Source organism: Colletotrichum gloeosporioides (genome assembly GCF_011800055.1).
Source record: "Colletotrichum gloeosporioides strain Lc1 chromosome Unknown consensus_30, whole genome shotgun sequence".
NCBI classification, from domain to species: Eukaryota; Fungi; Ascomycota; class Sordariomycetes; order Glomerellales; family Glomerellaceae; genus Colletotrichum; species Colletotrichum gloeosporioides.
In genome coordinates, this window is record NW_025544675.1 from 545,887 (window position 1) to 562,678 (window position 16,792).

General features: G+C 35.3%; 1 protein-coding gene across 1 annotated transcript; it reads right to left on the reverse strand.

The window, feature by feature from the left end:
• Window positions 1-507: 507 nt before the first annotated feature.
• GCG54_00008801 (Serine/threonine-protein kinase ppk21) lies at window positions 508-5,574 on the reverse strand (the record flags this gene model as incomplete). Its single annotated transcript, XM_045408760.1, has 5 exons — window positions 508-3,912; window positions 4,226-4,295; window positions 4,347-4,688; window positions 4,738-5,319; window positions 5,375-5,574. The coding sequence occupies 5 exons, from the start codon at window positions 5,572-5,574 to the stop codon at window positions 508-510; spliced, it is 4,599 nt and encodes a 1,532-aa protein (XP_045266503.1).
• Between the last annotated feature and the right edge of the window lie 11,218 nt (window positions 5,575-16,792).

Below are 16,792 nucleotides of genomic sequence, written 5' to 3' on the forward strand. Positions count from 1 at the left end.
CCAGCACATGAACTCGCCTCATAGTGCTCTTATATCATGGCTGTATGTTGCCACGGACGGACAAGATTGTACCGACAAGACGGAAAATGACGATGCCATGGTGCCCGGGGCAACGTGAATGGACTCGCTAGTGTCCTCCGATCCTTCTGAGTGCAGAAAGCGACCCTGGCATGGTTCATGGCATCATGGGCAAGCCACTTGCCAAGGGATGTCACCTTTTCAAAGCCAATTCAAGATGATTGAAGACCATGATTGGCGCGCCAGAGGTCATCGCGGGGAAGCGGGGAAAGCTCACCCCACCGACCCCAGATCGCGCACGACGTTGATGCGGGGATCTCGGCTCCGAGGTTCCGAAGAGACTGTTGACATTGGGCTAACTGGTAAATGTTGTACAAATACGACACTAAGAGACAATGTGAGCTGTCATAGGCTGCAGCTGACTCTGGGCGCGGTGTCTGCCATGTGCTTCCTGGGTCGGGCCCAAGGCTTGGCTGGCTGGAAACCCTCTTACAAGCCGTCGTCGCTGTCTGAGTCGGTTTCCAAGCCCTCATTAAACCTCTCCTTCAACTTCCGGTGACAGGCTGCGTACAACTTGATGTAAAACTCATCCCGAGCCACCTTTGCTTCAGAGTTCCAATGCTCGTCTCCAACTGATTCTCGAAGCGCAGGGGTTGACCTCTCTTTCCAAGCCAGATAGGAACGAGATGCGCTTTCCCGCCATGACTGTCCTGAAAGTTGCGGAAAACACTGTTCGAGCGTTGACGTGTAACGAGTGACTCCAAACTGCGGTACGACCGCCTCCCATACCTTCATTTCCCACCGTACCATGGCCTCGATGTCTGACTTCTGCCTCGCAGGAAACACTTCCCGCGGTTTCCTGTCGACAAAAAGAGTGACCATGCGGTCGACTGCCTGCTCGAGATGACTACACCAAGTTGAGACTTGTTGACATGGCTCGTACTTGGGTCTGCAGTCCGGTTGATCTTGCATCGTCAGTTGTGACTCGCTTCCGCTTTCATGACTGTCGCTATAATTGTCATCGTCGCTTTCGTTCTTTTCGTTCTCGTCATCTCTGTCATCCTCCTCACTATCATCCTTGTCGTCTTTGTCGTCCTTGGTCTCCGAGTCGACTAAAGTGCTTGTCTCAGCCCTGGCCTGTTCACCTGCGGCTGTCTTTTCATCGCCAAGCTCTCCATCGGGTGTTTCTTGCCGCAGAAGATTTCCAGGATCATGAAGGACCAAGCCATCTATCTCTCTGTTCGGTATGAAGCTGCGTGGAACAGAAGGTTTCTGAACCTTAGCAACCGGGAACTTCTGTTCCATGAACGCGAAGACAGGAGGTAGCCTAAGAAGCCTCGCAGTCATTCCGTCTTCAAGACGGACGGGCTTTCCATCTTCGTCCTTGAGAACAGCCTTTTCATCTTCGCCAAGGGGTAATGATGAAGGATCATTTTCTTCCATGTACTTCCAGACGGCTTCGAGGCGATCTTGCTCAGAGAGTATTTTAGCTTCAAAGCCATAAAGGAGATCGTCCTTGCTGGTGCTTGAAACCATGCCGTACTGTGATGCCTCATAGGTCTTTCGCCGAGGGTGGACACCTTTGGGATACACTCTGATGGCTCCAAGTCGCAGCGGTACCCCGATTCCATTCTGTGAGACGAGGTATTCTGCCCATGCCTCCACGCGGTGGTGGATTCCCCATGATTCATCGTAGTAGAAGTGCATCACCGTTGCCAGGTCGTAGGCTGCCCGCGCCACAATCTCGATTCCTCGGTTGATTGTACCAGGTTGCCAAAGGATGTCGTCGAAGAATATGGAAACGATGTTGACGACGGCTTTCTCAGCCCAATGATGATGAGGAACACCAGAGAAATGATGTCCGATGATCATTTCAATGGCTTGATCGAGGCTTTGTAGTCTCTCTACCCGTTCGTCATACGTCTCCTCTCTCACGCTTTCCTGTTCCTGTTTTGCATTATTCGGGAGGTCGAGGGTGTCGTACGGCTGCTGGAGAGAAAGTGACGCCTCATCCCAGAGAAAATCAGGGGCGAGTGCCTCTCCAACTTGCCCCTCTCGACCAAGAAGGACAGTATCTTCCTGACCAAATTCCAAATCAACGTCTCCATTGTTAGTTGCTTGGGTGCCTCGGAGAATGCTAAGAATGCCAATGTTGCCAGTACTTGCTGCACGAAGAGCAACAGCCTTCGCATCGTGACCATTCAAGTTGAGCAAAGTGACATCTGCGCCCCTCGCCAGCAGGCTACGCAGAATACTGTAACGGTTCAACTTGGCAGCGATATGAACGGCTGTATTGCCCCGCAAGTCAGTCGCGTTGATCGGCGCGCCTGCGTCGAGAAGCCCGTTGACAACGTCGGCAGATCCGCTAATCACCGCACAATGCAGCGGCGTCCCGTACACATTGTTCCTAAGATCCAATATCGGTGATTTCTTTAAAAGACCCTCTGTAATTGCACAAGCGCCCATGAGACAAGCTCTGTGGAGGGCCGAAAGCCCTTCCTTATCGGTGTGATCAATATTTACTCCCTTTTCTAGAAGCAAATCGCAGTTGGCCGAGGACGCGCAGTAATGGAGGGGCGCTCGACCATATTTGTCTTCTACATGAAGTAGCCCGGGACGGCTCTCTAGGATCCATTTGGTGATGAGACCTGAGGCTCCAGTAACTGCGAGGTGGAGCACAGTTCTCCCCAGATAGTCTCGAGACGGCGTTGTGGAGGGCTGAAGATCTCCAGTTTGTGACTCGATGAGCTTGGGAATCAAAAGGGCGTCAGAAACATTCCGTCTTGCAGCTAATTGACAAGCAAAGTGGAGGGGATAGGTGAAAATATTGGGGTCGTGCGGCGAGCGAAGCGGTGTGTTTGCGAGTCCAGGTTCAGCTCGCAGAAGAGCTGCAACAACATCCGCATCCGGCAAGTCAATGGCCTCCATAATGGCTGTTCTTCCATCTGAATCATGCATATTCAGAGACTGTTTGTCTTTGATGAGCATGATCGTCTCGTCTAGCCTACTCGTGCGACTCGAACCGTGCATGGCAAGCCGCTCGAGGGGCGTGGAGAGACCAAGAACGCAACCGAGTGGTCCGAGGTCTTCCCAGTTCTGAGACTCAGAACTTCGCTTGAGTTCACGCAAGATATCGCTGCAATGGTACTTTGCTGCGATATGGAGGGCTGTCCATTGGGAGCATGAGTCTTCTGGTGGGCATTGAGACTCATCGTAGGCATGGGCGAACGGGTCTGCACCCAAGGCGAGGAGTGTCTTAACCGCCAGGAGACAGTTTACTGATATGCTGAATGCGAGCGGGGTTCCCAGCAGCTGGGTAGGCCATTGTAGATGGGCTTCGCGGATTGTACTTGCGGGGACATTGACTAGACGCTGTGCCAGCTCTCCGGAAAGCTTTTCGGTACTGTCTTCGAGAACGGCTGGGTCCTGAATCATGAACAGCCAATGAAATGGACCGCATCCGTCAGAAGTGCAAGAGGCTAACGATGCTCCCTCAGACAGGAGATTCATGGCGGTTGCTGGATCCCCATCAAAAAATGCCTTGGCCAGGGCGGGCATCTCCTCCGCCAAGGCTCCTTGCGCTCGCAACAACCCCGAGAGTTTTGTGACATACGACTCGTTTTTCGGCTCCATGACCGCGTCTGTCTCGGAATCAAATAGATCACCAAAGACTGCGGCAATATGGTGACCTTCAGAGCGAGCGGTCTTCGCAAATTTGTGTGACTTTTGTAAGTCTCGCTCTGTTCCAAACCCCAAGTAGTAGCAAAGCGCAATTTGCCAGCTTATTGGACCTTTCTCCTTCGCCTGGTTGCTGGAATGAGTCTGTTGAAGTCCTTTGAATATTTGCTGTTGGTGATCCCAGAGAACCTCTTTGCCTGAGTCTAGACGGAACATCTTGAGAAGAGTTAGACATGTGCTTCATATTTATAGCCAAGATTTGGAATCGGATGGGTTGCATGCTCTATATGAGCGCATATATCTCCATGCCCTGGCGAGCAGGGACGAGGCGGACGACGACAGAGATGATAAGATTAACAGGGACTACGAGGATAATAGAGACGACAAGAAAGACGGCAGGGACGAAGAACGACAGGAAAGGCAAAAAGGACAATAGCAGGGAACACAAGACAAACGGGGACATTAGAACTGATGATAGTCCACTCAGGAAGAAGCACCCTTCCAGATAGTAAAGCTCAGGCATGCTTACCTCGTATGTTGGAGTAGGGACGTCAAAGTGTAGTGCTAAGTCGGCTTCAAGGCCGCGCAGATCTCCGGCGCTAGATACATCAGCTGCCAGAAATACTCAAGATGGTGGCTAGAATACTTACGTCCACCTAGTGTAGAGTGGCAGATCCCGCACACTTGAAGCTCGTTTCAATGGATCTGCCTGGATAGTCCTGTGGAGAACGATTCGGATGAACATGGCGGTTCCCAGTTGTTTGGCGGGCATGCATTGCTTGGCGTAGTCGAGGAGCTTCAATGGATCAAAAGGATTTTGGTCCTCCTTATCGACATGTCCATTCCCGTGATTCGCGAGCCAAGTCGTGTACTCCTGGCCGCCCAGGCAGGCTTCCCAAACCATAAGGCCAAAAGCCCAAATGTCGCACTTCAGAAGGTCTTTGCGTTCTATCGGGAAAAGATCCTGAGTCTTGACTTCAGGGGCGTTGTAACTGTGATGAACATGAGCCAACGACCAAACCACGACTGTGTGCAACTTACAGAAGTGTGCCTCCGTACTTAACGATCTCGTCACTCTGGCTGGCTGCCTTATCCTCCAAAATGATTGCGTGACCAAAGTCTGTTATCTTCGCAAGAGCCTGGGTCGGGCGATCCCAGGATGGAAAGACCAGAGCATTATCCAGCTTAACATCACCATGGACTATGCCGCATGTGTGTATAGCCGACAAGGCCGACGATACGTCGCCAAGCAGAATCTCTACGTCGGCAAGACTAGGTTTGGCTGCTTTGATGTGCTCTCTTAGTGTCCCGAGTGGCGCATATTCCACGACGAGGTAGGGAATAACTGATGCTCCGCGAAGGCTCCATCCATATCCGAGTGCTGATGGGAGGTTAGGGTGAGCTCTCAGTGGAGGATGTCTCATAATCTGAGCCTCGAAAATGACCGAGCCCAGTCTACGACGGAATAGCTTGTCATCAGATACATCGTTGATCTTAAGCTGCTTGACGGCGACAAAGTCGCCTCCCTTGACCGCACATCTCTTCACGACGTAGGTCTCGCCTTCACCTAGTACTTCCTCCTCAGTGAGCTCCTCTTGCGGGTATCGTCGTAGGTTAAGAGCGCTAACGACTCGGAGAACATCATCGAGACCGTGAGCATTTTGGCGCTGTTGTTCACTAAAGACTGCGCAGGTTAAACTGGACGTCGAAGTCCGGGATAAGAATGTGTTCCAGCTGAGCGTCGTGCCAACCGATTTTGTTAGATGGTCCATGGCCTCTGATTGGTATCTGGTCGTCTACCTCGTTGCTGTCTTCGTCTTCGTCGTTGTTATCGTTGTCGTTGTCGTCATGATTGATGACCTCGCCACAATGCCCCATGTACTACTGAGTAATGAGAAATTGTGTTTGATTCTATTTCTCTCATGAGGAGATTGCACTAACAATTTTAGGCAGCACTGCGACAGTGTTTAAGCTGCACACGGAGACGGTCTATGGCTGTTCTGAACAGCAATCTGATTGGGTGACCCGATGTAAGCAGGCCTAGTCATCCAGCAGAGAAGATCGCCGAAGGGCGCCGGCACTAGTGAGAAAGCGCCGATGAACATGCCTTCAGCCGATTGACCAAAGAATGATTTACCCTTGCCCAGAGAATTACAACGGATTACTGTGAGTATCAGATAGGTTCAAGTATGGACGCAGGCGTTCACATGGATGCAGAAAGCCCGCGGCGTACCGGTGTCAGGTAGCCTGATTTAAGGCTGACACACCGCCATACGCGTTCAGCTTGACAGTGACAACAATTCTCAGCCATTCAGGCTGTGCTCGCCTCAGAATCTGCCTTGCTGTGCACGAAAACCGCATCGGAGCCTTCTCCATAGGCAGGCGCAGCTGTATTCCGTGCCGCAGTGTTTCCGTGCGAAGCGCCTTCATTGGTCCCGTCCAGCGAGCTGAGTGATGCATGACACATCAGATCATGCGGGCATCATGCTGATTGTTTCTAAAATATAAACAGATTGCGAGATTCAGAACTCGTAGCGACGCGTCTCATTTCGAGTTTGAAGAGAGGCTGTGCTGACAATTTGATCCCTTTTTCGCGCCAAGGCCAAAACCTCGACTAAAAGTAAAGACACATTTCTGAGTGAACACAGACGCCCGTCTGCATTTGAGCCAATCTCTTATGAGGATCAGAGTATTTTAAGTTAAAGCAGGTTATAGGGTTCCCGGGCTCGCCAAACTTCTGACGGAATCAAGTGAATAGGTGTTGTCCATCAGCAATCGCCACAACTTTGACTACGACGCCACCCACAACACACATAATCCTGGGAACTAGATGGATGAAGACCACAGCCCGAACAACAAGCGCGATGCCGCCCGATGCGGGAACGACCCCAAGAATAAGAGAACAGTAGGTTTTAGTTATGCATCGCCCTCGTTGCCAGCTTCTCACTAATAATGCGAACCTAACGGATAGGCCAAACTTACGGACGTAGACAAGGCTGAAGGGAAAGAGTCTTTCCATTCACACCCGTCATTCAGTTATGGTTCCTCCTTCGACTCTACGTATTCTTTTAGGTGTGTAAAGAATATGTTAAAAGTTGACAAGAAAGCTTATGATGGCCTGAGTCAAAAGTGGCCCGAATCGCCGAACCTCTGAGCAGAATCAGTCTCGTCAGCAGCGTGCCCAATATGCACAAGCGCACCCAGGGGTTACTTACAAGCAAAGGGAGGGCAACGCCAATGCTACTGCGAATGTAGACAGACTAATCAGTCCCTTTCCTTCGAGTGGCCACTCGCAACGATCATATTATAACAAGCGACTCGATTTCGACGATCATGAGTACAAGGGTCGTGGATCGGACTCCTATTCACAAGACACCAGCTCTCATGTTTCTGATTCAAAGGCTGGAAGGCACAACCAAATTTTCCCCAGCAGCAAAAGGGAGCCCAAAAAGCCTGCTCGAAACGAACAAGATCAGGTTTCAGTTCAAAATGGAGCCATAGATTCAGAGGACACCTCGCAAGGAACTTCTAATGCTCAACCCCGGAATGATAGTGATGAACTTGCCATCAATATTACTTGCGAGTGGGAGATCCCCAAGTTATGCGCGGACAACAATGAGTTATCCTCAGAACCGTTGGAGTTCGATGTTCAGGACTTCTTGTCTAACTTCATCATCATCACTGGAAACGAGGATGGGTTTCAGTGTGCAACCTGTCTCGATGGTGTCACTGACCAGTGGCGCGGAATTGGCAGTAGTGCTCTTCGAGCCGTGAGCATGGCAGTGGAACTAGCTCTATCCTCAGAAAGGACTGGAGACCCAAAGCCAAAAACACCTCATACTCTTCAAACGAAAGATGGGTTGGAGTTTGAAATTAAGAACTTTACCGAATACTCTGTGGGCTTTTGGATCACGGGATTTCGACTCGAGCATGAAAGATGCGACCTCGCCGAGGCAATTGGTTGGATTTGCTCAGCCATCAGACCAATCCCTCGTCAACTATCCAGGAAGGGTAGAGGTATCTTCAAATCGGCCATTTCGCAGGCTGGAACCGGTATTTCGAACTTTCATTTCAACTTGAAGCCTCTGGAGAAATGGTCGTTCAATTCGTCAGATGAATCCACCTGCTGGACGACATTGTTTACAAGTGGTGTGGTTGCATGGAGACCTCTGCGTCGTCAGTGGGGAAAGGGCATCGAGATGTCGTTCGAAATGATGGTCGACCTGGCATCTGTGGAAAACTACTATTCGATCAACGGAGGCTTGGTTCTACTCGGATACAAGACAGCTCTCATCCCTGTTGACTGGAACAAAGAAGCAAACAGCTTTCAGTGGCATTTCGAAACTATGGAAGACTCCGCTACAGGCTTCGTACAACCCTCTTCTCTCAAAGCCACGCAGAAAGAATGGACGAAACTTCAGCATCCTTCTCAGTTCCAAGAAGCCAGGTGTTTTATCGGATGGTTCGAAGTCGCGCACGTCATGCTCGGTACCCGCGAATTACTTGAAAGACAAGAACAGATCTCTTGGAGCGGAAGCGAACAATGCCGAGAGACCCTTCACTCAGAAGGGTACGAAGGCGCATTGCAGATGTCTTTCAGTTTTGCTCCTATCAGCCTTGCGTTTCAAGGCGTGAAAACATATAGCAAGCGTTCTAACGTCCGAAGATATACTCCCACGGATAGTTACAGATCGACACTCACGGAATGCAAACGAAAGGTAGCATTGATCATCGATTCTGCCACAGAACAAGCCTGGCTTGTTCCATATCTCAGTTTGATTCTGCACCTATGCCACAGGTACTTCCAAAACACCAACACGGCGCACACCACGCCGAACCCGATACCGTTTGTCGAGCCCTCTTGCAATGGATACGAAACTGCTCTGAAGGCCATGATAGATAAAGGGGATATCATCGTTCTGGGCGAGCCCAGAAAAGCTGACAGTGAAAGCTTACGACAGCTCATTCTTCGCATTCACCTGGGCTTTGCGGAAGCCGTTAATATCGGAGAGGAGCTAAAGTGAGGGTTAGGCTTCAAACTATCTATAGATACCTATATAGGTATATACCTATATAGTCTATAGGTTATAGAGGAGTATCTAGGTAAGTACTAAGTAAGTATAGGTATTAGGTAAGATTTTAATATTTAGGTACTAGGTATATAGGTATAGTAGGGATTATAATTTAGGTTCTAAGTAAAGGTCTATTTAATAAGTATAATATATTAAAATAAGTTTAAAGAAGAGTTAAAGTCTAAATTAAAATATCTAAACTATATAGGAAATAAATTAAATTATTCTACTATATTACTAATTTCTAATAAAGGAAATTTACTATAATCTATTTTATTTATAGTCCTTTAATTACTTAATTACTCTCTTATTCTCTAACTTAATAATAGGGGGGAATATCTATAAACTTATAAACTTTACTATAATATATTTAGGTTTAAGAGTAATATCTAAGAGACTTAGTTTAGTTTATTATTAAAGCTTAAGATTTAACTATTAGTTTTAATAGGTTTTATATCTAAAAACTTTAGTTATATTAAGTCTTAAATATTTTAAGTATTATTATTATTATTATTACTTAAGATATTAATAATATCTTAGGTATACTTAATAATAAACCTATAGGAGATAGTATAAAAGTTCTTAATATTAAGAACTTTATATTAGAATATTTAGTAAATTAATATAGTATAATCTTTATTAAGTTTCTTAAGTATATTATCCTCTAAAATAAAAAGTTTTAGATTAGAGAATAAAAGCTATTCCTATTACTTATTCTAAATAGTAAGAAGGAGTTAATAGAAAATTATTTTAGGTTTTATATTAAAGTATAAATAGTAATAAATATATTTACTAAAACTAAACGCCTATTTAAGAGGGATAATACTAAGGAAAATATAAAAATAATTATAAGCTATTCTATAGAAGTTATAATACTTTAGATCTTTTTTTAGGTTTTTCTAAAAGTCCTAAATTAATTACTTAGTATAATAGCTTAATATTAATTTAATACTATTTCTAAAAAGAGGGGGATTATAATACTTATACTTCTTAAGGAAATTATAAATAATATTAAATCTATTTAAAAGAGATATTTATTTTTAGTTCTAAAGAAGTATATAAGCTAAGTAATTAAAATAATATTATAATAAGATTATTATAATAGGATTATTATAATAAGATTTTTATAAGGATTATTATAATAAGTTATTATAAAGATAGAAAAAAAGTTATAATATACCTATTTCTTAGGACTTTAGAGTATTAAAGCTATTAAACTATAGATAGATCTATAAACCTTATTTAGAATAGATTTTAAGTTCTCTAAGTTATCCTTATAATAGTCTTTAGTATAGATTTTAGTAAACTTTTTTTAAATAGTATTAGCTAATAGGTTAGAATAAGCTTTATAAATACTATAAAATCTTAGATTATTATTTACTATATCTAGTATAAATAAGAGATATAAGAATAGTAAAGATATATAAAGAAACTAATCCTTTTCTTATAGTAACTAATACTTCTTAAGTTTATCTACTACTACTTATACTACTTTTTAAAGAGATAAAACCTAATATTTATTCTTATTAGTATTAAGCTTCTTAATAGCTTCTTAACACTTTATTAAATAGTTATAATAGATCTTTATAAGAGTAATTATATAAGTAATATTAATAGCTTAGTTCTAACTTAGAATATATATAATAGTAAGGAAGTATATAGAAATATTAAAGATAACCTCAATTTAATACTATTTATTAGCTTCTAACTTAAAAGAGATATTATTACTATAGTTTTTAAACTAAGTATTAATAAGAGTTTAAAGTTTAAGAGTATAAACTAATATTAATATAGTTAAGTTCTAATAAGTCTTTATATTAATAATTAGATATTTAGAGCGTTTTATAAGGTTTTTATCTTCACTATTTTTCTAAAGTACTAGAAACTTTAAGGAGTATATTAAGCTAGATTTAATCTTTAGTATAAAGCGTTAAACCTAAAAGGTTATAAATAATAATAGATATAAAGGATTAAGAATAAAATACTCTATTTTAGTAATTACTATAGTAAATATTAAAGTATAGTATCTTTTAATTTAACTTTCTAATAGTAAAATCCTATTTAAACTATAATTAATAGAGGTCTTATTATCTAAATAAACTTCTTAATCTATATTTTATAAAATAGAGGTAGCCTACTTTATTAAGGTTTATTATAATAGCATAATAGCTTTAATAACTTCTTTATTATTTATATTTAATATATATTATATAAGGTTACCTATTATAAGTATATAGGTAACTTTAAGGTGATTATATAGTTTTTAAACTATAAAGTTAATAATATAGGTGAAGTATTAAATATAAGTAACTTTAGGTTATAGTATAGTAAATATAGTTTTATAGAACTTAGCTAGGATATTTAGTATAAAGTTAGAAGTATTATCTATAGAAATATAGTTAAATTTAAGTTTAAGGTTTAGAAGCTTTTTAAGAGTTTTAATAATTATACTTATAATAATCTCTATAGTATAGTTTCTTATAATATTAGGGGTACTAAGAAGGATATAGTAATAGTTTTAGTTTTTATCTATAAAGTAAGCTATAATACTAAGTATAATATACTTCTAACCTAATATTATCTAGATATTAATTATTAGAGATACTTTTAAACTTAGAATAATTTACTTAAGAACTTTAACCTAAATAACTAAAGCCTTAACTTTAAGATTCTTAATAATTATTATAGTAAATAGCAGTATCTACTTTAGGTTTATAAAGCTAGTAAAAAACTTAAAAGTTAACTTAAAAATAAAGTTAAAAGATATATTACTATTAATAAAGTAATATAGTAGTATTTTATCTATATAGGTATACTTATCTCTTTTACTAATAAGCTAGAAAGTAGAGGGAAGTTATTATAATAATTATTATAAATAACTTAAATAGGTTTTATAGTTTAGAGATAAATTATTTCTTTATTATATTATATTCTAAAAAATACTAAAATACTATACTAAGCTTTAAGATAAGCTAGTTTATAAAAATAATTATTTATTAAGTTAGTCCTTAAGCTAGTAATATTAGGATAGATAAGGATAGAATTATATATATTATAGATAAGATAGGGGATTCCCTCTTAGATTTTTACTTTTTTATAGAAATTAATCTAAGTATTTACTTACTTATAAGATTTACTAAAGATTTTAGCTACTCTTTTTAAGTATATATTAGGAGTTAGGGATTTCTAGGGGATCTTAATACTATCTTCTACCCTCTACTTATAATAATAAGTTTTTTACTACTATTTAATAAAAGAAATATTTATAATAAAAAGAATAATAGAGCTATTATATATTAGCTTATATTTAGGAGGGGGTAAGACTAAAGAGGAGATCTCTTTAAAAGGGTTATTTATTATATATAATTAAGTAATATATATTACTAATATAGATATAGTAATAAATATAAAGAGAAGTTAGAGTGAAATAAATTATTATAATAGATTATTATAAATATAAAGTATTATACTATTTAGTAATAGGTCTAAGAGATAATTAGTTTACTTATTAGTATAACTAAGCTATAGGTATTTATTATAGTAATTATAGAGAATATATTTTTTAATTCTCTTATAATAAGTCTTTAAAATAATAATACTACTCTAATTACTTAAGAGTATCTTATTAACACTAGCTGTATTTAGTTAGTATTTAAAGGATAGTAAAATTTCTAAAACCTTTATATATCTATAAATAGAGCTATAGTAGTAATTACTTAGTCTTAATATAGTAGAAGATATTATTAATAAACCTAACCTTTTACTACTTATAGTAATAAAGACTACTATAAAAACTAAGAATAATTTATTATTATAACTACTAAGGAGGAATATAAAAAAGAAACCTATAAGTAGTATATTAAATCTACTAAGAAAATAGAAAATATAAAAAGTATTATAAAAGGATATTATTATTAGGAAAAAATATTTATATTACTACTAACTAAGAAGTAAGTTTAAATATATTTTAAATCAGCCTCTCTTAGAATTAACTTTTATAATATAAGCACTTTAAGAAATAAAGAAGTAGTAGAGAATAATAGATAATATAATTTAGAAGTAGCTATTTTCCTAGTTTATAAGAGAAATATTATAGTTTATATATCTAGATTTATACTTCTAGTTAGAAGCTATAAGAACTTTATAAATAGTTACTAAATTATATCTTATTACTATATTTAAAAGTATATAATTATTATTAGCTAAAAGTATCCCTACTTATATACTAAATAGGTATAAACTTCTATACTATTTATATAAAGCAAATTATACTCTAGAAGAAAAATATAAACTTAGTTAAGTAACTAGCTAGATATATAGGTTTATAAGAGATATAGATATAGAAGTAAAAATAGGTAAATTCTATTCTAATTTATTATAGAAGATTATTATAATAAGTTATTATAATAGGTTATTATAATAGGTTATTATAATAGCTTATTATATTATAATATTATAGTATATTATTACTATATAAAATAAACTTACTAATACTCTAATTATATTTTAAATTCTAAAAAGCTGAGGTCTTTAATACTATATACTAAATTTATACTAATATATACTACTACTTATTTAGATATCTATATATCCTCTTAGTCTAAATACTTACCCTCTTTATTCTTATCCTCTTTATCTTTTTTATCCTCTCTAATAAACTTTATATCTATTCTATAATTAAGAAAAAAAGTAAAAGTAGTAAACTTATCTAATATACTAATATTAAACTGCTCCTATACTATAGGGTAAGAATCTTAAATAGGAGGTATTTTAAGCTAAATAGGAATTTAAGTTAAATTCTTCCTATAGTAGTATTAGATAATATTTAATATTTTAAACTTCTTTAGGTAGACTTTATTAATATTAAACTAGATTCTAGTTAAACTAAAGAAGTCTATTTAGATACTATTCTAATTATTATTAATTATACTAATAATATTTTAGATTATCTTCTAAACTAAAATACTAAAAGGATATCTATAAGTATAAGTTATATTTAAGATAGTATATCTTAGTAGTATCTTAGTTATATAATATATAGTATTATAGATCTTTTTCTCTATTAGTTATTATTTATAATAGAATAGGAGGGATCTTATTAAATTACTTTATAGATAGAATATAAACTTTTAGGGTTCTATAATATAGCTATTTTAATATTAATATTTTAATACTCCTAAAATATATAGATAAGAAGAACTTCTTTAAATATAAGGAAATTCTAAGTTTATAGGAATTTTATACCTTTCTTAGTAATACTTACTTAAGAGAATATCTTAAGAGTACTTTTTAGGAATTTATAAATTATAGAGAACTTTAAATATAATACCTTAAAAGTATTAAATTAATTAAAATAAAATACTAAGAAGCTATATACTAAGTTACCTTATATATAATTAGTAAGAAATTAGTTAAATAAAAGAAAAAAAAAATATATATATAGCTTATATATATTAAAGTTTAGTATCTCTATTAATTTAGTAATCTTCTTTACTTTAAACTTATTAAGAGAGATTATTTTAATAGTTATCCTACTTATTACTTAGCTATTAATAGTAATATTAATATTATATATTTTAATATCTAACTAACTAATAGTAATATCTAAAGGGATAGAAGTTAGAGCTAGTATATTAAAATATATAGGAGTAGTTAGGAGTAAGTAAGGTATAGTAGAAGGTACTAAAAATAAAGATAATCTTAGTAAAGGATAACTAGATAACTAACTAAACCTACTTAAAGTAACTTATATCTTAAAACTTAAAATAAAAGTAATAGGGCTTTAAACTCCCTATATTAGAGTTATAAATATAGGAGATATAGATATTAGTATTAATAGATAGAGTTTATATATCTCTATATTAAACTAAGATAGGTATATATTTTTATCTATCTTAGTTTAATATAGAGATATATAAACTCTATCTATTAATACTAATATCTATATCTCNGGCGACCTATAGAAATAATTATTATAATAATACTAAGGATTATTATAATAATATAAAAGGTATAAACCTAAAGTAGATAGAGTAGAGGGAGTAATAAGTTAGGAATTTATAATAAGTAATATCTAATAAAAAATAGAGTAATAATAGTTAGTTATACTATTATTTATAAAGAGTTAACTATTATACTTATTATTATTATTATAAAGAGGAAAAGGTTTATATAGGTAGTATATAATTTAAATATCTTTAATAGGTATAATACTAAAGAAGGTATAAATAAAAGAGGTAGGAGTAATAAAGGGTAAGTAAATAATTAATATAAGGGAAGGAGTATAATTTAATATATTAAAAGAAAGTATAACTAAGAGATAATCTTAGTAATAAAGAATTTAAGACTAAGTAAATTATTTTTAAACCTTTCTTTCTAAATATCTTTTATATATAATCTTTATATATAGTATTCTTTATTATGATTTTATATTTATATTCCCTTCTTCTTAGTAATTATAAGTAAACTTTTTAATTATTATATTTATACCTTACTGAGAAGTATTATACTACTAATAAACTAAAAAACTACTAGTAAGACTAGCTATAAGACTAGCTATAAGACTAGCTATAAAACTAGCTATAAGACTACTAATAAGACTATTAATAAGACTACTAGTAAGACTAGCTATAAGACTACTTAAAAAGTATAATCCTATAAGGCTAAATAGAAGCTATATACTTACTAATATAAGCTAGATAGTAAGTTAGATTATTATAATTATTAATAATTATTATAATACTAATATCCTTCAACTAAAATTCTAAGGGAAATTAGAATATTTTAGAAATTATATAAACTTCTCCTCTTAAAGCTTTCTTTTTAGTAATTAGTCTATAAGATTATTAAAGATATAAAATTTAAATTTAGTATTTATTTAGTTTATTTCTAGCTTACTATAATAGAAGTATTTTAAGAATCTATAGAAGACTATCTTATTACTTTATTCTAAAGTATATTTCTTATTCCTTTTAAAGTTTTTTCTAATATAGTTCTTAGTAACTTAGTTTATAGCTATTTATATAAAGTATATTATAATTAAAAATAAAAATATTAAATTCCTTAAAGAAATTATAAAAATATCTTTAAGTATAAGTATATTATAGCTTAATTAGATCTCTTAGGGGTTAGTTTTTATTTCACTTTATATTTATTTCTTTTATTATTCTACTCTTTTCTTTTATTATTAAAATTTATTATACTAATAATACTATACTACTAATATTCCTAAGAATAACTAAAATAATAAAGAGAGAGGAATAAATAGTAATTAAGGAAATAACTTAAATATATAAGAGATAAAGAACTATATAAGTAATAAAGGGAGATTAATAGAAATAATAAGAAGAGTAAAAGAGGATAGAAAGAGAATTAAGTAATAGAAGAAAGAGGAATAAGAGAGCTTATAAGGATATATAAAAAAGTATAAGTAGACTAAAAGAAGAAATAAATATCTTAATATATATTAATAAAGTAAATATATATATAAAGAATAAAAATAAGGGAAATATATTTATAAGAAATATATCTATAAAGAATATATTTATAAGAAATATAAACTAAGGAAATATAAATAGAGGAAATATAAGGGAAGGAAATATAAATAAGAGAAATATAAATAAAGGAAATATAGGGGATAGAAATATAGATAAGAGAAATATAAATAAAGGAAATATAAAAAATAGAAATATAGATAAGAGAAATATAAATAAAGGAAATATAAAGGATAGAAATATAAATAAGAGAAATATAAATAAAAGAAATATAGGGGATAGGAATATAGATAAGAGAAATATAAATAAAAGAAATATAAAAGATAGGAATATAAATAAGAGAAATATAAATAAAGAAAATATAAGTAAAGGAAATATAAGGAAGGGAAATATAAATAAAGAAAATATAAGTAAAGGAAATATAGAGAAGGGAAATATAAATAAAGTAAATATAAGTAAAAGAAATATAGGTAAAAGAAATATAAATAAAGTAAATATAAATAAAAAAAATATAAGTAAAGGAAATATAAA